The 24,259-nt window shown below is 50.3% G+C and overlaps 1 protein-coding gene across 2 annotated transcripts; it reads right to left on the bottom strand.

Annotated features, from left to right (window-relative positions):
* Positions 1–1,047: 1,047 nt before the first annotated feature.
* Pard6b (par-6 family cell polarity regulator beta) lies at positions 1,048–21,598 on the bottom strand. Of its 2 annotated transcripts, none has more exons than XM_075963148.1 (3): positions 21,401–21,598; positions 14,982–15,204; positions 1,048–3,821 (listed from the first exon to the last, which is right to left on the bottom strand). In XM_075963148.1, the coding sequence occupies exons 1-3, from the start codon at positions 21,464–21,466 to the stop codon at positions 2,998–3,000; spliced, it is 1,113 nt and encodes a 370-aa protein (XP_075819263.1). In that variant the 5' UTR covers positions 21,467–21,598; the 3' UTR covers positions 1,048–2,997. The 2 variants fall into 2 exon arrangements, with proteins under 2 accessions (XP_075819263.1, XP_075819264.1); XM_075963149.1 differs by lacking the exon at positions 21,401–21,598 and adding an exon at positions 17,791–17,843.
* Positions 21,599–24,259: the final 2,661 nt, after the last annotated feature.

Genomic DNA, 24,259 nt, shown 5'->3' with positions numbered 1-24,259 from the left:
TGAAAAAATAACAACCAAAGCAATCTGTGTGTATGAACATGCATGACAGTGCACAGATGCCGTCGGAGGACAACCTGAGGGAGCTGGCTTTGTCCTTTCATGTGGGCCCTGGGGACTGATATCAGACTGTTAAGATGTGACAGCAAGCTCCGCTACTCACTGAACCATCTTGCTGGCCTCCAGCTTATTTTTGTGAGACAAGATCTCTCACTGTATCAGGAACTGATTCCACCAGAGCGGCAGGTCAACCGGGTCCAGGCAGGGCTATACAACCACACCTGGCTCTTTTGTGGGTGTTGGGGATCTGAACTCAAGCCCTCGTGCTTGTAGGATGAGCTCCTTCACGAGAACCCTTGCCTTGGCACCCCATTTACTCTTTGGTACTGGGGACTGAACCTACAAATTCATGCATATTAGGCTAGCTCTCTGCTACCGACTTCTCAGCCCTGTTCACTTTTGAGAACGGGTGTAAGTTGTCTAGGTTGGCCTTGAATTTGCCATTCTGCCTCAGCCTACCCCAGGAGCTGGAAGGACAGGTCTGTGCTGCTAGGTCTGGCTGGGAACCATCAGTTAGCGTAACAGTGGACATCTCCCGGGCGGACTGCCTACATCACATCATTTTCTTAAAGACAGGGTCTTGCTGTGCAGCCCTGGCTGGCCTGAACCTGTGCCTACCTGCCTCTGCCTCCAGAGTGCTGGGTTTAGGGCATGTGCTACCATGCCTGGCTATTTTTATAATTTTAAGGGTATGTTCTGCTTGTATGTGCATCTGTGCACCATGGCCATGCCTGGTGGCTGTGGAGGTCAGGAGAGGGTGTCAGCCCCTGGAACTATTGGGAGAGACCTGTAGAAATACAAAAACAACACAGAAGCTTGGTGTGTAGCTCAGGGTGGAGATGTGGTAACTGAGAGACCATGTGCTCAGTCGGGGGCACTGGAAAGGGAAGTCAGTGAATCAGCTGTGACTCAGTCTCCCTCCTATGGACCTAATGGATGCCTGATAAATATTCTAGAAGTTCTCTTTTGATACAATTGCAAACAAGAAAGTAGCCTTTACACAAGTCCGTCTTTATTTGTAAAAAATAATATGTAACTAAAGCTAACTTGATTTTTAAAATCAAAGTTCATTTAGTGATAATGTACATTTTATAATAAAATTGTAGTAAAATACTGACATTTGATAGTTTAAACAAAGTATCATTCATGTAAAAATCATGTTATAGCATGTAAAATTTAATTAGAAAATTCATGGTTCACAACAGCACAGCATCTTGTTGACACAGCTGAGGGCAGAACAGAATTCACAGTGAGGCTCAACGTTCGCAACAACAGAACCGCATGCCAAGCCGCTAACGCTTAAGCTTCGTAAGGTGCATCGAGAACCGAGCCAGCGGGATGGGACCCCCCACAACCAAGGCTCGTTGGCCTCACAAGACGTCTCTGGGTCACTTATTTCAGTAAGACCTTGGTGCAAACTCTACTGTCCTCCAAATTAAAAGAAGCGTCAGCAGCTTTGATCGCCATTTTCAGACAGAAGATAAATCTGTGTTTTACAGTTAAAATCTGTACAAAAGTCAAGCCCTGAAGTGTTTTCCCCAAGAGAAAGTTCTAATGTTAAAACTCTGTTTAAAAAAAAAAAGAGAGAGAGAGAAGAGAGAGGTAGTATGTGGAAGTATTTGGACTTACAACGTTGAGCCCATGTGCTACTTAGCTCATGAATACAACTGAGCCTTCCATACCTAACGTTACCTTCCGCCCGAGAGCCACACTGTGCGAACTCACTCACTCACTCACGGTGTCAGAGCTGGACGCAGCCAGCAAGTGGTGCTGTGTGAGAGGAAGAACTCGGTGAATGCAACAAAGTCACAGGGTTGCCACGCCCAGCCTCAGCTAGGCGCCTGCAAAGAATGCGGTCAGTATTGAGTCCAGCTCCCTTCACTGGGTGAGACTTCAACTCCGAGGCTCTCACCACAGAGAAAGAGTGTCCTTCAATCGGAGTCTTCGCTGTTGTAGTAAGAACACAACTGGGAGGCGTGCATACATGCCCCGCCAGCCGGTTAGGTAATAAATAACTGTCAGCCTCGGGGATCCACACATGTGGATCACGGTGCCTGTGCATGCCACTGAGGGCCTCAGGCGAGGGAGGACAACTGCTGTCCCCTCCTCCTGAACGGATGCACAGAAGAGAATAAATAACTCAGACAATTAACACCCCTTCGGGTGGTGAACGTGACACAGGCTTCCCGAAGTGCCGGCAGCGCCCTAGAATCCCCAGGAAGAAAAACTCCATCTTTTGTATAAAAAGTGCACACTTGTCCTGTGTGTTAAGTCTTTTAACTTGGGGTCCTCTTATCCAACATGATCCACACTGCCTGGTACACTGGAAGAGTGTGGAGCACACTAACCACACACACGCACACACACACACACGCGTGAGAATAATCTCCAATGGACTGGGGATCCACTGGGGGTCAAGAGGTTAAAGGGCAGTCAGTAGGACTGAGGCACCCTGCAACTCTGAAGCTACAGGGTGGATACAATAACAGGGGGTACTCCAGGGCAGGGTGGTGGGAAGCACCCCTAAACATGGCCAGCTAAAGTCTTAGGAAAACAGAACGAAAACTGCACTTGAAAAAAAATGTCACAACCAACAGAGGAACATTTTTAAGGGTCAGAACACATCAAGGTTGGGAATCCAAGAACTGAGGTTCCCAGTGGACCAAGCAGACATCAGACATCACAGAGGAAAAACAATCGGCTCTGCAGGGCAGGTGCAGACGGCACTGCAGCAGGGCTGCAGGCGGGAGCAGCATCCAGTGTTGCAGAGAGCAGCACCACCCCTGCAGCCAGGCCTCTCACCTGCACCATCGGTCCGCCAGCAGCCGCCCATCCCAGCCACGCTTTAGGCTTGCCCACGGAACACCGAGGCCCGGAGGTCCACAGTGCCAGTCTTGTGCCACAGCTGTAGGTAGCACTTGGAAAACATGCGTGGCAGGTTCACAATGTTATGATCGTGCCGTCTTCCTCTAAGAGTCTCTGGTTCGGAGCGCGGGGTTCAAACTCTGTGTCCAGGCTGCTGGGCACAGGCACTGGGTCCTGTGTCGGGGAGAACCCGTTCTGCCCTGACTCAAAGCTGAGCTCGATCTGGGTCAGGGACTCCAGGCTCTGGGCATCAGGGGTGGCCTTGGGGATCTGCTGTGGCTCGCCACTGTCTTCAATGATGATGTCGTCCTCATCGCTGTCCTGGTCCTCTGGCTCAAAGCTGGCTTCCGCCTGTTGCTGGTAGCCCAGGAGGCTGTTGTCAGTAGACTGGCCGGAGCTGCCAGAAGTCCGACTGTTCCTCACCACGTTGTTCCTCTGGTTGGCTGGCCGCACAGTGATGATGAGGTTGCGGCTGTTGGCTATCATCATGTCGGTCACCTGGTCCAGGCTCTTCCCGGACACCTCTATACCGTTTACTTCTAAAACTTCATCATTGACAGCGAGCAGTCCTGTGCTCTGGGCCAGACCCCCGGGGACGAGCCTGGATATGAAGATCCCGGGGACTTTCTCTAAGCCATGCGGTGTCACGCGGACACTGGAGCCGTCACGGATGTAGAAACCCAGGGGCTTCTCCGTGCCATACTTGTACAGCCGGACCCTCCGATGGGTCTCCGGGAGGATGTCCACATCTATGATGGATGACACCGGCCGGAAGTCCTGGGGCATGCTGATGACGATGTGGGGCTTCTTCCTATGGTTGTCAGGACGTAGCACGTTGCTCAGCACGTTCTTCTTCCGGATCAGGGTGTCCGTACCAAAGGCACTGTAGTCAGCTTCTTCTGCTCGGAAAAAGCAAATACAAGACAGTTACAGAACCGCTGGAACACAGCTGCCCACAGTGGGCTTGGCAAAGGATGACACCAGCCAACATACATGCTCAGACAAGGAATGCAATGGTGCCTGTCATGCCATAAAGAGAACACTAGAGGGCCCCCTCAGACACAGCTCAAAGGCACTAACTACTGGACTGGCCAGTGAAATTCTGATACACCCAGGCATGGCCCACACATCTAAGTTCAAGGCCAGCCTGGGTTACAGAGTGAAACCCTGTCTCAAAATCTAAAAATCAAAACAACACAGTAAACTGCGGTAGCTCTGCAGGCTCACAGACTTCCCTCCTGTTTTTTTCAGGTAGTGTCTGCGTTGCTAGGCAGGCCTCAGTTGCCCAGGCAGCTGAGACACTTAACTATGGGTGTAGGTATGTCACCACTTCAAGCTACAACTTCATTCTCCGAGACCCCCTGAAGTGTTTTGCCTTGTACTCAAGGCAATCCTCCTGCCTCAGCCTCCTAAAAACTGAATTACAGGATATGCCACAATGTTCAACTCTGTCTCTTTTTTTGGGTTTTCAAGACAGGCTTTCTCTGTATTACAGCTCTGGCTGTCCTGAAACTCGCTCTGTAGGCCAGGCTGGCATCAAACTCAGATCCGTCTGCGTCTCCTCCTGAGTGCTGGAATTAAACGTGCACGTGCCGTCACCACCTGGTTTCATTTTTTTTTAAGACTTTTGCCCGCATGTATGTCTGTGTGAAGATGCCAGATCCTCTGGAACTGGAGTTACAGTTTTGCACTGCCATATGGGTGCTGGAACCGAATCTGGGTCCTTTGGAAGAGTGGCCAGTGCTCTTAACCACTGAGCCATCACTCCAGCCCCATAAACTCATTTTCAAAAATCACCTTGGCTCGCAAGAGGACTCAGTGGTAAAAGTGTTTGCTGCCAAGTCTGAAGACCCGAGTCTGGTTCCCAGGACCCACATGGCAGAAAAAGGATCAACTCTTAAGTTCTTCTCTGAGCTCCACATACACTGTTGGCGCGCGCGCGCGCGCGCGCACACACACACACACACACACACACAAGTAATCTTAAACCAGACATAGTGGCTCGCACCTGCAATCCTAGGCCTGGTGCAGCAGGGGCAGGAAGATCAGGAGTTCAAGGGCAATCTCAGCTACATAGTGAGTTCAACAGCAGCCTGGGCTACATGAAACCTCAAAAAATATTTTTTATTTTAATTTAAAAATATTTATATTATATCGATGGAAATTTTGGCTGCATCTATGTATGTATGCCACATATGTATCTGGTGCCCCCAGAGATCAGAAGAGGGCATTGGATCCCCTGGAAGAATAGACAAGAGATCTTAATGGCTAAGTTATTTCTCCAGCCCAAATAAAAATCATTTGTGCCAGGCACAGTGGGGCATGCCTTTAATCCCAGCACTTACTCAGGAGGCAGAGACTGGGGATCTCTGTGAGTTCAAGGCCAACCTGGTCTACAGAACAAGTTCCAGGACAGCCTGGGCCACACAAAGAAACCCTGTCTTGAAAACAAACAAACAAAAAACCAACTTGAGATATAGTTTCACTCTGCGGCCTAGGCTGACCTGATACTCACTACGTACAACAAACTGGAGCGATCCTCCCGCCTCTGCTGTGCCAGGATTATAGCGCTGTCCCAACATGTCCACTTCCAGCAGTCCCTTTAGATTGTTCTCTTTTGTTTATTTAAAACACGTCCACTCTGTCTAGTTATTACATCCCAAACAAGGACAAGGGAACGGGCACGCAGTTCGAGGAAATCAAGAGAGCAAGATGGCTAGGGTGTGGCAGGCAGGAAGGGCACTCGCCTCGAACTTGTGAGGCCCTGGGTTCAATTTTTGGCACCAGCGGCTGGAAGGGTGGGAGGGAAGGGACCTAACCCACGCATCAACACTCACAGCTTAATTAAGGGAAGCAAGAAGGCAGCAAATACTTAGAACACTTGTCTCTTGGCAAATAGAACTCCCTTCCGCCCCATGGGCTCTCGCTGTCTCACCTCCTGCTGCAGCAGAAGCAGAAGTGTGACCCCAGTGCTGTGACAGACTGGGGTGGTGGTGGTGGTGGTGGTGGTGGTGGTGGTGGTGGTGGTAAAGACTAGCAAACTTGGAGCTCCTGAGTCTCCGTTCTCAACATCCCCTCCCCCACGATGGAAAGCCCTGTTTTTTTTCAGGTAAAACTCTGGTTTTTGTTTGTTTGTTTTGTTTTTGTTTTTGCTGGTGAGATGGCCCAGTGGTTAGGGTACTTGCTGCTAAGTCTGATGATCTGAGTTTGAGCCCCGCTGCCCGTAAAGTAGAGAGCGCCAACTCCCGCAGCTGTCCTCTGACCTCCACATGCGCACTGTGGCACACGTGCTAGATAAACAGAAAGAAGAAAAAAATGCTGATGCCTATTAAGTAACAACAAAAACATATGCCGCCTAATTGTGCACCTGCAGCTGAGTTAATTCCTCACGCCAGCCAGTCTGTCACATGCTAGAGACACTGAGCCTAGACACTGCTGTCACCAGGTGACATAAACACCGGGGACTGAAGGGCAACAAGGAAAAGGAAATGAGCAGCCGGAGGAGGGCTGAAGGCCACGTCAGGGCTGGGTTTGGTGCTTGTGCGCAGGCCTAGACTCCAGAGGCTCGAGAGGCTCCGAGGGAACACGGAGCCCAGGCTGCGCTGCGCCAGGGACCTTATCTCAAAGAACAAAGCAAAATCTAAACCAACCAACCAAGCAATAGTCAAAGTCAAAACTAACTGGGAAAATGATCAATTAACAAAGTATACTTCAGTCACAGGATTACAGGATGTGGAGGAAGAATCAGGAACCCAAGCCCATCGTCCTCAGTTTCCCAGTGAGGACACCCTGGGCCGCATGGCACTTTGTCTCAAAAAGCCCAAACCTCTAATGTGCTCCTTTATCCCCCAAAACACCCAGCTGAGATCCATGTTCCCTGGAGGCTAGAGCTAGCCAGGGCCCTGTACAATGGCTGCCTCCTCACAGGGCCTGCCCCACGGCCAGGAACACCCCATCATGATCTTCAGCTCCCAGTCCAGGGGATTAGGAGTACAGAATAATAGGAGACGAGGTGAACCCAGGTTTCTTGACTGGACAGGTGACTTCCAGGTTCCTACCATGCAGGTCAGGTATGGGCGCCTCAGAGGGTGGGAGTGTCCGGCTCCTCTTCTCAGGTGTGTGACCAGGACCAGGGACACCATGTCTTGGCACCCCCCACCCATAGCCTCTCACAAGGAGTCTGTGCTGTGCCCTTTGGCAGAAATGTGTTTTATAGAAATGGTCTGAGAAATGAATCCATTGAAACAGGAGTTTTTGGCAAAATCTCGCGAAAAGTTGGGAGGATTACTCGTATACTAAACTGTTTACTTCAGAACAACCAATAGCAGACGCCCGCATAACATGTCGAGGGAAATTCCAGACCACAGCACTGAGAAAGCTACCGAGCTGCCTGCATGCCTGTTCATGGGAAACCCTACCGAGAAAACCCAAATCTGCATAATTTGGCAGGGCCTAAGACTCCCTCTGAATGCTCGCTCTAAATTCTCAGAAGCACGGTGCCCGCACAAAGGCGCCTCTGTTCTCCCACCCAGCTAATCAGTTTCCAGCCACTGGGAAAGAAACAGCTGGCCTGAGGCCAGGGTGCAGGGTGTGAGCATAAAGTGTAAAGGTGACCATCCAGGAGGGCCCAGCTGGAGGCCAAGGTCACTCCCAGAGGCCCTGGGAGTCCCACAGACCCACAGCAGACCTGGCCAGGGCCATACAGACACACCCCATGGAGAACTCCGTCCCTCAGCCAACAACCTCTGCTCACTGCCCTAGACAAGGACCCACCCAGAAGCTTCTGAAGAGCCAAATGGGATATCTTCCTCACTCTGGCTCCCAGCTTTACCACAGTGAGCCCTGCAGGGCCTCTCTCTGAGCCAAGACTTCTTTAAACATCAGTTCTGGGAGCTGGTTCCCTCATCTGAGCTCACTGAGGGCCCAGACTCATACACTCTGAGTGGGGGTGAGCCAGGGCCCATTGTGATGGTGGCAACAGAAGAAATGGCCCCAGAGAACAGAAAGCAAACCTAGCAAACAAAAGCCTCAGCACGGCACCAAGCATTCCTGGATGGGAAAGACACCATACGGTCCTCAGAAGGCTGGAGAACTCACCCCATTGGAAGGTCGGGGGAAGACAGAGCAGTTGGGCCTGGTGGCATAGCTACTTGGAGGCTGAGACAGGAGGATTGGCTCCAGGCCAGGCTGGAGACCTTAGGGAGGGAGACCTTGTGTCAAAATAAAACAAAGGGCTCGGCAGGGCTGGACACTGGGGAGTGAAGGAAGAGGATCAGGAACACTGCAAGGTCAAGGCTAGCCCCCCTTAACAAAAGCAGAAAAGAAGGGCGGGCTGAGGTTAGCACAGAGCCCACACATCAATGGTGGGACACTGACCTAGCAGGCATGAGGCCCTGTGGTCAATCCCTAGGAACAAGGAAAGAGTGCCAGGTGTGATGATATTCATATCACTCGGAGCTGAGGCCCAGGGAACGGGGGACAGACAGGACAGCCACAAGGAACTGTGAGTTCAAGACCAGCCTGGGCTACACAGCAGACCTTGTCTGGTTCCACAAGGCACGTATGTAAAGGAATAAGTAGATACACTTCAAGGAAACTTTATAGAAAGAAATGTCAGGCCTCTGCTTGCCAATCCCATCTAATCCACAATGAAATGAAGATCCTGGGCAGCTCTGGGGCTGGCAGAGCAAGGCAGGATTCTCTGTGGGACTGAGGTGTCTCCTGAGAAGAGCAGTAGCAGGTGACTGGGTAGGAGGGGGAAGACGCAGGTGGATCTCTGTGAATTCGAGTCCAGCCTGGTCTACAAAAGGAATTCCAGGACAGGCTCCAAAGCTACAGAGAAACCCTGTCTCGAAAAACCAAAAGAAAAAAAAAGGGGGGGAGACGGTTCCGGATGTAGAGAGGGCGTGTATGTTGGGGGTGTGTGTGTGTGAAGAAGTCTGAAACATTGGGAAGGAAGGGGGACAAACTGGAGGTTCAGAGCTCCTGGTAAGGGCTTTGGGCTGTTTGTTTGTTTGTTTTTGCAAAGCTCCCTGCAGCGGGCTGGAGAACATTGGGCTCTCTGAGAATGGTGACCAGTTTGAGGCAGAAACAGCAGGGATGGGAGCACGTGGAAATAAATCAGAGCGTGCGTTGAGCTTAGTGACTGAGAACAGGTTTTCTCTGAGGTGGGATCAAGGCTTCTGGAAGGAGCAACTGACATCATCTTGTAAACTGTGGCTCTACAGTTTTCGTAGTAAAAACTTTGTGCAAGTACTTATTTTTGTATTTCTTCTTTCTTTCTTTATTTAGTTTTTTTGAGACAGGGTTTCTCTGTAGCTTTGGGACCTGTCCTGGAACTCACTCTGCAGACCAGGCTGGGCTCGAACTCAGAGATTCGCCTGTCTCTGCCTCCCGAGTTCTGGGATTAAAGGTGTGTGCCACTACTGCCTGGCATATTTTTGTTTTTATTGAGGCAGGGTCTTATTGCTATGGAGCCTCGGCTGGCCCTGAACTGACTTCCTACCAGGATTGCAGGCTGTGTTCCTACTCCTGCCTCTTGTGAGAATAACTACTGTAAGGAAGGAAGGAAAGAAAGAAAGAAAGAAGGAAGGAAGGAAGGAAGGAAGGAAGGAAGGAAGGAAGGAAGGAAGGAAGGAAAGAAGGAAAGAAGGAAAGAAGGAAAGAAGGAAAGAAAAGAGCTACGGTGTGTCCCTTGGTTGTACTAAAATCAAACCCTGGCTCATGAAAATGTAACCTTAAAACACAAAGTCATGTCCAGTGCTAGGTCAAGGTCTAAGAACTGGTTTTCTGCTAGTTACAGGTGTGTGACCACATGTAGAGCAGGAGGCCCTGCCAGCACTGCTCAAACACGCAGGACACAGCACGTTTGTCACACACAGAACACCAGCACAGCGAGAAGGCAGGGCACAGAAACGATTAGATTGGGGAGAGGACCTGTGCTCTAACATGTCTTGGGATCCCAGACTGAGCAGGTCTGTTTGGAAAGCTCTAGAAACACATCACCTGGACTCTGTTCCAACACTACAGGAATGACCTGGTAGATTTGTTGTTGTGAGACAGAGGCTCACTATGTAGCCCTGGATGTCCCAGAACTCACCCTGTAGATCAGGCTGGCCTAGCACTCACAGATCTGCCTGTGTGCCTCTGCCTCCTGAGTGTTAGAATTATAGGCGTGTGTGCCACAATAACTAACGCATTCATTTATTGCATGTGACTGAGTATGTGTGCCTGTTTGTGTGCCCGGGCGTGCATGCGGAGGTCAAGGGACAACTTGGGGAATGCAGGTCTCTCCTTCCACCACGTGGATTCCAGGAATCAGACTCTGGCTATCAGGCTTGTGGCAAGTACCTTTCCCCAGTGAGCAACGTTGCTGGCCTGCAGTGAAACACTGGTGCCGGTGGTCGAGTCCCCATGCCGCTGGCCCGACATGGGCAGTTTTTAAGGCAGCCCAGCACTTCTAGCCTGTCTAGTGCAGCCATGTGGTCACCAGAGCAGGAGAGTGCTCGTTGCACAGTCTCACCCTCGCCCAGACACAGCAGGACAAACTCCAGCCGCCGGAGCCCTCTTTGTGAAAATAACTTTCAGATATCAGGTTTTTGTTTTGCTTTATTTGGGCTTCCCTGAAGACAATCAGAGAAACAGAGTGTGGGATTTTTCCCTAGCAGAAACTTGTCTTTCTGAAGTGTGGGACGCGACAGTCTAGGCACCAGCTGTGAGTGTATACACTCAAGCACCGGCTTTCACCCCAAAGAAACTCCATTCAGTAGCTTATCAGGAGATTCTCAAAGATCACACACTCTTTAAACTTTAAATGGCTTTGGTTAAGTTTCTGGAAAAAAATCACAGCGGAAGAGGGCACAGTCCAGGGTGGTCAACCTAGTGCTTGCACACGGAGGCCTTAGTTTTGAGACCTAGAACCACCATGAAACAGAAAGGAAACAACAGCTAAGAAAACAGACCAAGGCCTCACTTTAATCCCAGCACACAGGAGGCAGAGGCAGACAGGTCTGTGAATTCAAGACCAGCCTGGCCGACACACCGACGTACCAAAGTAGCAAGTTCCAGGCCAGCCAGTCTTGAAAGGAAAACCAAACAAACCAGAACACAGATTGCTGCGATTCTGCAGTAAGATGCAAGCAGCCTTAACCCAGCCTCTCCGCTGGCTCCACACAGTCGGTGCCTACTTGAGCCTCTGTTCCTTCTGTTTAAGGATGGGAAGATGAGAGGGAGAGGGAAAGGAAGAGGGGGAGAGGAGGGAGTGGGAACTGGGATAGCTATGTAAAATAAGAAAAGATTATATTTTTAAAAATTCTTAATAAAAGATAAAAGGAAAGAACCAAAAAAAAAAATCGTTCAATCTGATTCAGAATCAAGTCTCTGCCTTGTTTGCTGGGACCTGGTGGTCAGCAGCACATGAACAAACCAGGTATGCCTAGATCTGCAAGGAAAACTGGCCAGGGAGGTCCCGAGAGACCCCCCGGGCAAAGCCAGAGGCAGAAAGCTCGGAGCTCTCAGTCCACAGGACAGAATGAGGCCCTGAGGTGGGCTGACTGTGAACTTGCCGGTTCTCATGCAGGACAGTTAGGCTGTACTTGTTCACCCAGGACTCCTGGCTGCAGTGGGTGCCATCACACGATGCTTCAAGCAATAGTTGATGGGTCAACCTCTTTCCAATTGTCACTAAAATCATAGTGTATTCAAGACACGTGTGTGTGTTAGTGTGTGTGTGTGCGCGCGCGCGCGCCACAGAGCTCATGTGGAGGCCAGAGGACAACTCTAGGAGCTGCTGACAGTCTTCCACCATGTTGGGCGCTGGGGATCAGACTGAGGTCATCAGTCTTAGTGGTAAGCACCTTAACCCACTGGGCCATCTCACTGGCTCTCACTATGCACTTGAGGCTGATCTGGAACTTAGCCCAGGGTACCCACCAACTAACTTTCAATCCTCCTGTCTCTACCTCCTGAGTACTGCGATTACAAGGGTCAGCAACCATGCCTGACTTAAATCAAATATATAATACATATATTTACATTACACTTTTATTTGTGTTGTGTGTGCACACAGCCACAGCACATATGAGGAGGAAAGAGAGCAAACTTCAGAAGTGAGTTCTCTCCTTCCACCATGTGTATCCTGGGGACAGAAAAACTCAGGCTGTCGAGCTTGGTGGTCAAGAGTCCTTATCCTCCGAGCCATCTTACTGGCCCTAAGCCTTAATTTTTTTTTTCTGAGACAGGTTTCTTTGTGTAGCTTTAGAGCCTGTCCTGGAACTTGCTCTGTAGACCAGGCTGGCCTCGGACTCATAGAGATCCACCTGCCTCTTAAGCTGGTCTTAAGCTCCCAGTTTCTCAAGGTCAGGGATTACATGTGGTATTGTCTGAAGATAGCTTTTTAAACTACATCCCTTACAGCGTGTTGTTAGGGTCCCCTTTTATTGAGCCTCGGTCTGCCTGCAGTGTGGTCAACGGAATTTCATTTCATTATTTTACATCTGTTCATTGGGTTTTGTCTTTATTTTCATTGGCTTTTTGTTTTGAGACTCATTGCGCTGTAGCCCAAGATGTCCAACCGTGGCTTGGGCCCACTCCAGCCTTCTAGTACTGAGTTACAAGCGTCTACCACCATAGCCAGCTTTGTGGGCATTAAGGTTTAGAAGTTTGTTTATATGTAGATAAAAGTCTCTCTCTGTGTCTGTCTCTTTGTGTCGATTCCCAGAACCGAGGTGGTATAAGGAATAATCCCCATATTGTCCTTGACCTCCACAAAGCGTGCTGTGGTGTGTACGTCCCTCTCCCCTCACAAAACAAATAAATGTAAAAAACATAGATACTTACATATATATAACTGCTAATAAGAGGGTTATTATTAGCTTCAAATGATGAGTCCCATCAAGTATCTTGCCCTCCCCACTGCCTGTCCATGTGACATAATCTACCGTTCTCTAGGTCTGGCTTCAAGCTACCGCCTTGCTCGCTAGTCTTGCTGCTCTTACAGCTTTTACATTGTTTTATCCTTTTGAAACAGGGTCTTGTTATGGAGCCTAGGCTAGCCTCAAACTTAGTACTCTGCCTGCCTTGGGCTCTTGTGCTGAGATTATAGGCATGAGCCCACGCATACAGCCTTCACATTTCTGGCATACAGATCCCTAGACCCCCACCCTCTACCCCAGACTGTCATTTCTCATCTGCATGGTGAGATAATTTGTTAAGCCTAGAACGAAACTCCTTATTTCCCCGGCAAGCCCACCTCTCTGCTGGACTGTGATGACTGGTTATCGGGATCAAAACCACAGCTGTGTTCTGCTGTGCCCCTCGCTGTCGGCCAGTTTCCTGCCTCGCCTCTCTGCCACCTGCTCCTGACTCTCCACACACTGATTCTTGCGAGCAGACACCAGGGCCTCTCACAGTCGGTCTCTGCCCACAGCGTGCCTGCATGGAGCTTGCCATCCACCTAAGGGCACTTGGGAGCATTAACCCTAACTCCCTCAGGACAGACTGCAGCCCTCAGCAGATGCGGCCGACAGACTTCAGCTTCTCCAAACCCAGAAACGCGAAGTAACCAGGTAGTGGGCATGTCGGACCCCTGGGAGCAACCTAACACTCACCATCCTCCCTTTCTAGCTGCGTTCTGGGTTGGCCTGAGACCTGTGAGGTCTTTATCCCACACCACTTAAAGCTCCGAAGTGGGCTTTTCAAATCTTTCCTTTACCAGAAAGGAGCAAGTGGTTCCCAACAGGACAGGGTGTCCATCCCTCCCATCTGTGGCCTCACTGTGTCTCTGTCTCCTTGTCTCACACACAGGGCAGGGCCAGTCTAAAGGAGTTTTAGGACTCAAGGCACTTTTTGAGAGACCATATTTACAGTCCCCATAGCCAGCACTTCCCTTCTCATTTCCCAGTTAGTTTTACATTTATGCTATTGTTGTAAATGGAAGATTCTGCTGGGTGCCACCCTTCCCTCAATTTGTCCGTGTGGTGACGCTACAGGCAGTACAGCTGCTCCATAAAGGATGGAGACTAGAGTAGCCTGCTGCACTGTCTAGGAGACTAGAGTAGTCTGCTGCACTGTCTGTCTAGGAGACTGAATGAAGCCTTGGAAATGGGTAAGCCTCTGCTGCCAAATTTACTCTTCCCCATCAATCCCATAGTGGAATGAAGACTTACTATACACCTAATATGACATACCCCCTGCCCCCTCAGGACAGGGTTTCTCTGTGTAGCTTTAGATGCTCTAGAAGAACTAAGGCTGGTCTCAAACTCAGAGATCCTTGTGACTCTGGCTCCCAAGTGCTGCTGGGATCAGAGGCGTTTGCCACCACTCCACAGCTCCTAATTTGACTTAAAAAATATCTATGAGGGGGTGGAGAGATGACTCAGTGGTTAAGAGCACTGGCTTGTTCTTTCTGAAGTCACGGGTTCAAGTCCCAGCACCCCCACAGCGGCTCGCATCTGCCTGTAACCCCAGTTCCTGACATCTCTGGCTTCTAACCTATACACATGTATACAGAACCAGGCACACACACACTCACTAACACACACAATTTAAAAATAAAAATACGAAAAAAAAAAAAGCCGGGCGGTGGTGGCGCACGCCTTTAATCCCAGCACTCGGGAGGCAGAGGCAGGTGGATCTCTGTGAGTTCGAGACCAGCCTGGTCTACAGAGCTAGTTCCAGGACAGGCTCCAAAGCTACAGAGAAACCCTGTCTCGAAAAAAAACAACAACAAACAAACAAACAAACAAACAAATAAATAAATAAAAATAAACATAATTTTAAAAACGCAAAGAGGGAAGGGCAGTGGCAAGATTATATAGCAGCAGGTCAAAACACTACCTGCTGCCAAGCCCGTGGAAAAACTGACTTCCGCAAGCTGTCCTCTGACCTCCACAGGAGACAGTCTCTCTCTCAGGAGTTAATGGTTAAAAGAACAGACTTTCTTCTGTACATTCAGAGAAGGCTTGGACATTAAATAAGCCAGCAGTATCACCATGCGTTAGCCCCTTGCAAGGTGCAGACCCACTAGGTCCGAGGCAAAGCCTCCATACGAGGGTACTCACCCTTCTTCTGTATAAAAATCCTGAGCAGTGGGTTGGCGGTAGAAACGGCCTTGTGGTAGTTGTCATCATTGTTTATGGGCAGCAGGTCCCCGTGGATGTCCGCGTAGCCCACCAGCACGTCAACATTGGGGATCTTGTGCACATGCTGCAGCAACCCATAAAACTCCTCAAATTTCCCAGGTTTGGATCTTTCCAGCGAAAACCGACGAAACTCGGCTCCAAACTACAAATGTAACATCAGAAAGCAGGAAGTTAGCAGCCATGGTGGTGCATGCCTTTAGTTCCACTTGGGAGGCAGAGACAGGAGGATCTCTGTGAATGTCAGGCCACAGAAAGCCATGCTGTGAACCTCACTGCAGAAGCGAAGGGAAGAAAGGCACAGGCCGTGCCCCTGCCTGCAGCTGCTGCCTCACTCTGTGCCCAGGTCTCTAACTGTGCCTGGAGCCCAGACCAGGGCACCAGAGGCATTCACAGACCTAACTTCCTACCACTGCAGAGCACCCCATAAGAAATTATCTTTTCACAGGCCGACAGAGTGAGGTCTAAGTGGAAAAAAGGACTTTGAGCTTCGTGGCCTGAAACAAATGACGTCATCTAAATACGGAAAAGAAGCATCCCCTGAGTTAGTGTAAGAACAAAAGAGCTTATTAACAAACACATCAGCTTTAAAATACTGCCCCATCTGGCTAAGGAGCACAGCTGTCCCGTCCATCCATCTGTCCAGCTGTCTGTCTGTCCTTGTGCTAGGCTCAGTGTTGGGCTGCGGGGACCAGGAGGCCAGCCTGCTTCAAAAGCTCGGCAATTAGTGGGTGAGGAGAATAATCGCCTCAGGGAGGCTGGAGATCACAGGACCGGCAGGAAGCACCCTCTGTCATCCTATTTACCTTCCAGGTTCCCTAAGGCCACATATTAAAGTATCTCCTAAATCCCTGTAGGACTGGTGTGGTGTGCTCTCAAATGGGAAGCCCAAGAAAGGTTCTTCAGGCTTCTTCAAAAAGTGTCCCATCACATAATTTTAACCCTCTCTTTAGGGGTCACTGGGTATAGAGCATATTAAATGATTAGTTAAATGCCAGGGGCGGGGCTGGAGAGATGGCTCAGCAGTTAAGAATACTAGCTGCTCTTGCAGAGGACAGGAGTTCAGTTCCCAGTACCCTCACAACCACCTCTAACTCCAGTTCCAGGGGATCTGATACCTTCTGACCTCCAAGGGCACCAGGTACACACGTGGTGCTACACACACACACACACACACACACACACACACACACACACACACAGAGGCAAAACACATACAGTAAACAGAGGGGAAAAAAGGAAAGGAAGAGGGACTCTGGTTCATGGAGGGGGATCTTACTTTTTTTCTTTGAGGCTGGAAGTGTAGCTCAGTGGCAGAGTATGAAATTAGCACGCGCAAGGCTTTCCAGCCAGAACCAAAAAAAAAATGCGTAAAGTAAATGTTCCCCAAACATGTTTGACCGGCAGACTTGTTTTCTGTCTAAATTCCTAGGATGGCCAGGAAACATGAATGTTCCACAGGAACAGCAGGTGCCAGGCAGAGAAAGGCCCTCATCCCAACAGGCTTTCACGACCAACCCCAGCCCAGGGCACCCAACCATCCAGCCCTTCACTACCTATGGCCGCCGTCCTCTTGCCTACGTATCCATGGTTTGACATTAAAACAAAATTCGCTGGTCCTACTCCTAGCAAATTCAAAGTTTCCAAAACACATTCCTGAGATATAAACACTAACATTCGTCAAGAAAAATCAGGTGACTCATATCTAAAGCTCTTAAAAAGTTAGTCACACCTACACATTTCAGAATAAATAAAGCCCAGGGAACACCCTCCATATCAGTCGTCTGACGACGCTATCAAAGGCAGTTTCTCCTCTGCTTTCTGGAGTCCAGAGAGCAGGCTGACTCACCCCAGGCTATCACCTCCCCTCCCCTCCCTGGAGTCTGAATGGGAATGCACCTAATGATTTAACCCTTTAGGTTTCCCCAAAGCTTCTGCATGCAAGTTCTTGGCCCAACATCTTCTTCTCTGGCTTAAATTCATAGATTAAAAACAGCAGATGCCCTCGGCAGCCAATGCTGGCAAGGAGGGGAGGCGGTGAGAATGGGGTTACCTCTTGCTGCAAAGTAGGATTGTAAAAACTTTTAGGACATGAAGAAAAACTAGAGATCAAATTAACCCAATCAATAATTATTCGCCTCAGAATTTTTTTTTTTTTTGGCTGGACCAGTCTGCCTGGAATCCAGATGTATGTGGACTTGTTTCCCAGCACCTGTTGGCATAGTCTAGAACTTGGTTCTTTGGAGGGAAGGGGAATGAAACCTGGTCCTCTGGAAGAGCAGTCAATGCTCTTAACCACTGACCCATCTCTGTCCCTTATTTTGTTTGTATAGTAGGATCTCCCTGTGTGGCTTTAGTTGGTCTTGCAGTGGGAGCTGCGATGTGAAGTGTTTTTAGAAGGACTGTGAACTCTCCATGTGCCCTTGAATAGCAATTAGAAAGCTGTCTGTTTCAAGGCTGTCTGTGAGGGGCAAACGTCTTGGCTGTGAGGGCGACACAACCCGGCCCCAGTTTGCCAGTTAAGCTGGGCTTTGGTACAACAGCTACAGCCCCCGCCCTTGGGACCAAGGTTACCTAAGGACATCACCTTGATTACAGAGAACTTTCCCAGTTCTGGAGAAACAATCAGGAAGATAAATCAGTTACCAAAGAAATCACCCAGTTGCTGGCTTCACACTTCTCCCCAGACCTATATTTATATTTACACCACCCATTACTGCATTATCTGTACCATGCCTCCCTTTCCAGAGTAAAGATGATAAAGTCGACACTACTGTTTCTCTTTCTTTCTTCAAGACAGACAGACAGGGTTTCTCTACACAGCCTGGCAGTCCTAGAATTAGCTCTCGTCTCTAACTCAGAGATCTGCCTGCCTCTGCCTCTTGAGTGCTGGCACAGTCTCTTCCCAGCTGACTCTATTGTCTCTGTGACGGAGGCTCCTGGTCGTCATGCATGACCTGCATAGATCCAGTTTTGGTTCCAATCTCTTAATTGTGGTACTATAAAACTGACATCGAATCAGCAAAATGGCTCAGCAGGTAATGGTGCTGAGAACCCATTCCCAAAGGTGTCTTCTGACCTCTGCACCCACACTATGGTACTGGTGAATCCCCGCCCCCCCCAGACTCATGCACACCAAGTAAATAATTACAATGTAATAATTTAATGAATGTTTACCATCATGTAGCATAAAATGCAACTCTTTTTTTACAAGCAGGGCTAAGCTAGGACTCCTGCACACACCTTTACTCACAGCAGAGGCAGGCAGACCTCTGTGAGTTCAAGGCCAGCCTGGTCTACAGAATGAGTTCCAGAACAACCAGAGTTATGGAGAGATAGAGATAGAGATAGAGATAGAGAGAGAGAGAGAGAGAGAGAGAGAGAGAGACCCTGTCTCAAAAACAGAACAAAAACAAAAAAGAGCATGAATCGCTCTTGCAGAGGACTGAAGTGTAGCTCACAAGCACAGGGAACTTCAGTTCCAGGGGAACCAACACCCTCTTCTGGATTCCACACACACCTGCATTCATGCACACATATAATCTTTTCTTCTTCTTTTTTTTAAATAAAAATTAAGTAAATTCCAGTGGTAGAGGAAGTCAATCTCTGAGTTCGAGGCCAGCCTGGTCTGCAGGATGAATTACAGGACACCCAGAGCTATACAGAGACCCTGTCTTAAAAAACCAAGACACAACAACAAATTTAAGGTCCACAGACCTCTGTTTTCGTTTATTGGCGTGTGGAACAGCCGGGCTGCATTTTCCCGAGCATACGTTCTGATTGCCTTGCAGCCCTTGAGGGGAGTGTGCTCGCTAGGAGCGCAGGATGGCAGCTGAAATACACACCACATACTTTGGACAGAACTATGTAAAATATTCAAAATCAGTAGATGGAAAAGAAAAATAAAAATCTTGAAATTCCAGTCCCTAAGAACTCAGTTTCCTACCACCAGAGACCCACTCCTACCTGATTTATTGGCACACCTAGAATTGCTACTTATTTCTTCCTATGATAAAAAATTAAAGACTCACTACCAAGATCAGACCATAAAACTGAGTGGTTAGCATTGCGCAACATCACAAGTGGTTTTCTTTTCTGACCTCAAGTCCCACAAGCCAAACTACAAAAAAAAAAAAATGCCAGGAGAAAGTTCATGTGTTGAGCCTGGCACAGACAGCCACAACAGGGCCAGAGAAAAGATGTTCGTTTCTGGAGTTACTGTTACCCTTGCATTCAAACAAGTCACCTCAATTGGCTATTATGCCATGGAGAGCCCAGCCCAGGAAGAGTATGCTTCTTAAACTACCATACAGTTTTATTATTATTTTTTTTTTAGATCAGGCTGGTCTCGAACTCAGAGATCCACCTGCCTCTGCCTCCCAAGTGCTGGGACTAAAGGCGTCGTGCACCACCATGTCCAGCTCAGTTTTATTCTAAAAAAACAAAACAACAATAACAAAAAAAAAAACTTAAAAGTTTTGGGTACATATGGTCTCTGTACGTGTGCCATGTGCAGCTGCCCTGGAAGCCAGAGCATCACATCTCCTGGACCTAGTGAGGGGCTGGAGAGAAGGCTCAGTGGTTAAAAGCAAGGCTGCTCTGGGTTTGGTTCCTAGCGCCCATAACGTGGTTCACAAGTAAAACTCCAGACCCAGGAAATCTGATTCTTTCTGGCTTCTGTGAGCACTAGGCATGCAGGTGGTACACAGACATACACGCAGCCACTTATATACGTAAAATAGGAAATTTTTAAAAATTTACAAGTTCTGGGCTAGAGAGATAGCTCAGCGATGAAAGCATTGGCTGTTCTTTCTAAGGAAGAGCAATTTCCAGCACCCACATGGCAATCCACAACTGTCCGTAACTCAAGTTTCAGTGGATCTGACTCCCTCGCACGGGCATACACGTAGGCCAAATACCAACACACATAAAAATTAAATAAACAAAATAATCACTTTAAGAAATTAAAAAAAAAAGTACAGAGGCTTTTTGCTTGAGAGGGGTGAGAACTGAACGTGGGTGTCCCGCAAGAGCAGTGCCCATTAGCACCATCTTTCCAGCACCAACAGTCTATTATTACTAAGCAGATCTGGGTTTGAATCTAGTGCCTATTCTGGTAGATAAATCCCTCCCTCCCCTTTATGAAGACTGATCTCACTGTATGGGCCAAGCTGGCCCGGAACTCCTCCAGCTCTACTAGTCTGGCTACATGGTGAGTTCCAGATTAGTCTTAAGTCAAAGTAGATAATAATAATAAAAAAAAAGACATTAAAAGCAAATGTAGATCTGTGATTCTTAGTTAACAGAACATTGCTTTCAAGCCCAGACACCACACCTCACCCAAAGGCTCCAGCAGCTTCCTCAGGCTCCTTGAGCTTTCAAACCACTCCTGGGACGACATTCCCCCAGGGGTCCCTTAACCAACACCCCACAGGTGTGCGCTACACTGCTCCTGTGTGTCTCACCTCAGTTCTATCCTAAATTCTCAGCATCAGCAATGCACTCTGACCACTGTTCTATAAGTTGTTCCATAAAAAGTCATCCGGCAAGACTTGGTCCTAGAACAGAGCTAGGGAGACGTCACACCCTGTAGAAGCTGGTCATCTTGTTTCAGAATTCTCAAAGAACCAGGCTGTATCATTATTCCAGCTCCTTCTGGCCTTTCAAAGTCAGGAGAAGCTTGCCTACTGTTCCGGTGGCTGCAGATCACCTTCAAATTCCATCTGAAAAGCTCCCTTGGGAAGACCGCATTCCCTAGCTAATCCCCCACAGGCCACTCTGCTCACCGGGCCTTGAGATTGAGGAATTCCTCGGACACTGAAGTCACTATCAGCAGATTGGCAGACCCGCCAAGGGAGAAAGCAATCAACATGAAGGGTCGCACTGAAAAGAGCCGCAGCGTCTAAAACTGTCAAGCGCTGCTCTAGAGTGAGGCGAATGGGCTAATTCCATAGATTAAATGCATACCAAAGTTACAGCTGGAAAAAGAGGCTCTTCTCCATTCGACGTGCCCCCGAACCCCAAGAAGAGGTGACATGAGACAACAGGGTGCTCCAAAACCCTCTGACTCATGCCCGGGGTGAAGGGCTTCCCCAAAGCTATCGCATCACTTAGCATTCGAGCGGTCCCCATCCCACCCCTAAAGCAAGGCGGGAATACGAAGGATGGAAAACAGGCTGTGATGCGGAACAGACTCGAGCGCTCCCCGCCGCCGCTCTCCACCAAGTTTCTCTTCTATGTGCTCGGTCCAGCAGATCGCCCTCCGCCCGTGTCCCCACCGGGACAACTAGGGTCCACCATCCCGCCACCCCGCGTCCCCGCCGCCCCGCCCGGCCGCGCACCTTGCTCTTCACCTCCATGGTGCCCAGGCAGCCGCTGCTCACCCCGTGCCGGTGGCCGCGGTTCATGCTGAGCGCCGGGCCGGCGGCAGCCTCGACGGGGGCCGGCCCTCGGGAGCGCGGGCAGCGGGGCCGCGGAGCGCGGGCTCGGGACTCGGAGCGCCGCACGGCGCCTGGTCACCGCACCTGCCGAGGTCCGCGCCGCGCTGTGCCGGCTACTCAGCTGCGGCCCGAGGGTCGGACTGGCAGTGCGGCAGGCGGGGACGCGAGTCCCTCCCAGGGAGGCTCGGGGGCGGCGGCGGCCGCGGTGACGAGAGGGTGGAGCACAGTCCTACAGCCGCAGCAGCCTCGCTTCCCGGCTGCCTCCCCCGCGGGCACGCGCGCGACCCGGCGCTCGTGCACGCAGGCACGGCTGCAGCCGCGGCGGCACGTGCGCGCGCTCACCTGCAGCCTCCGAGCAGCCTCGGCGGCTCGCGCTCCGCCCACACCCAATAGGAAGCGCGCACCTGCGCCCGCGGAGCCAGCCAATCGGCGCGCGGCCTCGCGGGCTTAAAGCCCCGCCCACTGCCTCGCGATTGGCCCTGCGTTGCGAGGGAGGGGCGGGATCACCTGAAACTCGGGGGCCTCTCTGTATTGAGCAGGGGAGCAGGAGGACGCATGCGCCGGCTGGGGAGTTTCCGCCCCGAGAAGGCACTCGGGGAAGGCAGGCCGGAAGCGCGAGCGCACCTGGACAGCGGCTCGGGAGGGTGTGTGTTCTGCGCACGCGCGGGAACTCTCCCGTGCACCCCCAGTCCCTGGCGGAGTCCTGCTGCGTTGATACGAGGCGGCTGGGCTCCCGCGTCCTTCTTGGGCCCGAGCCGCCGTGCTGTGGGGTTTAGGCACCCACTGCAAGTCTTGGCCGCAAGATTCACGTTTTCCCGCCTTTGCGGGGGTCACTAGGGGAGAGGCTGGGGCCCTGGCCCTGGCCCTGGTTGCGTGGGAGGAGGCTTTAGCCTTCGTCTAGATGAACGGTTCTCAACCTGCGGGTCCGCGACCCCTGGGGCGGGTGTGTGTGTGTGCGCCATCGGAAGCACAGGTGCTTACGATTCATCACAGTATCAAAATTACGGTTATGAGCTAGCAACTGAATAGTTTTATGGTTGGGGGGGTCACCACAGCATGAGGAACTGTATTAATACAGGTCAAGGCATCAGGAAGGTTGGGAACACTGCTCCAGATATTATCTGTCCTGAGGGTTCCCTGGGCCCCGGGAGAAGACCTGAGAGCTGAGGCCTGCCATGATCCCTGCAGGCCCTGGCTCCCTGCAGACCTCACCATTCGCCCTCTCGAGGCTGACGTCTTCTCTCCATGGAGCCATTTCTTGGCCTTTGGCTGTTTGTACCAACGCCAGCCTCTGGGTTGTGTTCTGTTCCCCCAGCGACTGAGCTGTGTCCCGGGGTAACACAACACCAAACCTACTCTCTGAGAGCCCCACACTGGGGCTCCTGCCTCTTTTCTGTTTTGTTTACCTGTTGACCCTGCTGCGGCTAGGAGAAAAATGAAGTTCAAGAGACCCTCCAGATTCCCCCTGGGAGCCAGGATGGGCTGAGAGCTGAGGAGCTCATCAGAGGGCTTCCCTTCTGTCTGCCCCCTCTCCTTTTACTGCGTAAGAGCCTGACACCTGCCCCTTCCCTTTTCCTCTGTCAAGGGGCTCAGTCTTCCTATTTTCCTTTGTGCATGTGAAGTTTTTGGTTTTTGTTTTGTTTTCGAGACAGGGTTTCTGAGTGTAGCTTTGCTGTCCTGGGACTAGCTCTGTAGACCAGGCTGGCCTCAAACTCACAAGAGATCCACTTGCCTCTGCCTCCCTAGCACTGAAATTAAAGGCATGAGCCATCACTGTGAGTTTTGAGCTATGTTCGTCTACTTAAACTAGAGGCTCCCAAAGGCGGGCATACCCCTGCTTTGCTAAATTGAAGCAGTTCACAGAACCAGTCTCCTGATATGCTCTCGGGTATGCCTTTGGGGACAAAGGAGCCAAGTGTGTGACTTCTCCAGGCTACACCCTATGCCTTCAAAGATGAGAAGCTCTTGCCGTTGAACAAATCGGCTCACCAGATGTTAGTAGGAGACACTGAGGTTTCCCTGGCTTTTGAGCACTGGACAGAGAGAGTCTGTCCCAAGCTGAATTGGTGGGGCTCTGTTCCCTACCGATACCTATATAGAGCCTTGGGGGGAAATAAGAAATTTGGCCAGCCTGATCTACAGAGTGAGTTTCAGGACAGGCTCCAAAGCTACAGAGAGCCGGGCGGTGGTGGCACACGCCTGTAATCCCAGCACTCGGGAGGCAGAGGCAGGCGGATCTCTGTGAGTTCAAGACCAGCCTGGTCTACAAGAGCTAGTTCCAGGACAGGCTCCAAAACCACAGAGAAACCCTGTCTTGAAATACCAAGAAAAAAAGGAAAGACACCTGGTTGTGAGGGGGCAACCACAAGCCTGGAATCCTTGTGTCAGCCCAACAGTTGGAGCTGTTTGGGTCCCAACACCCCTTTAAGTAAACTACGAGGAACCTCAAAGTTTGTGTATGTCTATGCGTATTCATCATATTGGAGCTAAAAGCGAAACTGGTTTAAAACAATACACAATATGCATTTCAAGCAGTCAAAGATGATGTCATCATTTGTCATGTCCCTTCAGGAAAACTTCATCATTTGCTCCTGAGACAAGGAAGATGAGAAGTGACACCTTAGAATCATGAGAACAATTGGACTTTGGGAAATCCCCTAGCAAGGGTTCCAGGTACCAGTGGATCTGTGCGGTGTGCTAGGAAACATGCCCACCTTAGAGGACCTCCAATCTTGGCTTCCTCCTGCCTCTGCCCTGAGC

This window comes from Microtus pennsylvanicus, chromosome 2 (genome assembly GCF_037038515.1).
Source record: "Microtus pennsylvanicus isolate mMicPen1 chromosome 2, mMicPen1.hap1, whole genome shotgun sequence".
NCBI classification, from domain to species: domain Eukaryota; kingdom Metazoa; phylum Chordata; class Mammalia; order Rodentia; family Cricetidae; genus Microtus; species Microtus pennsylvanicus.
The sequence above is the reverse complement of the archived record's forward strand: the minus strand, read 5'-3'. Positions and strand labels throughout refer to the sequence as shown.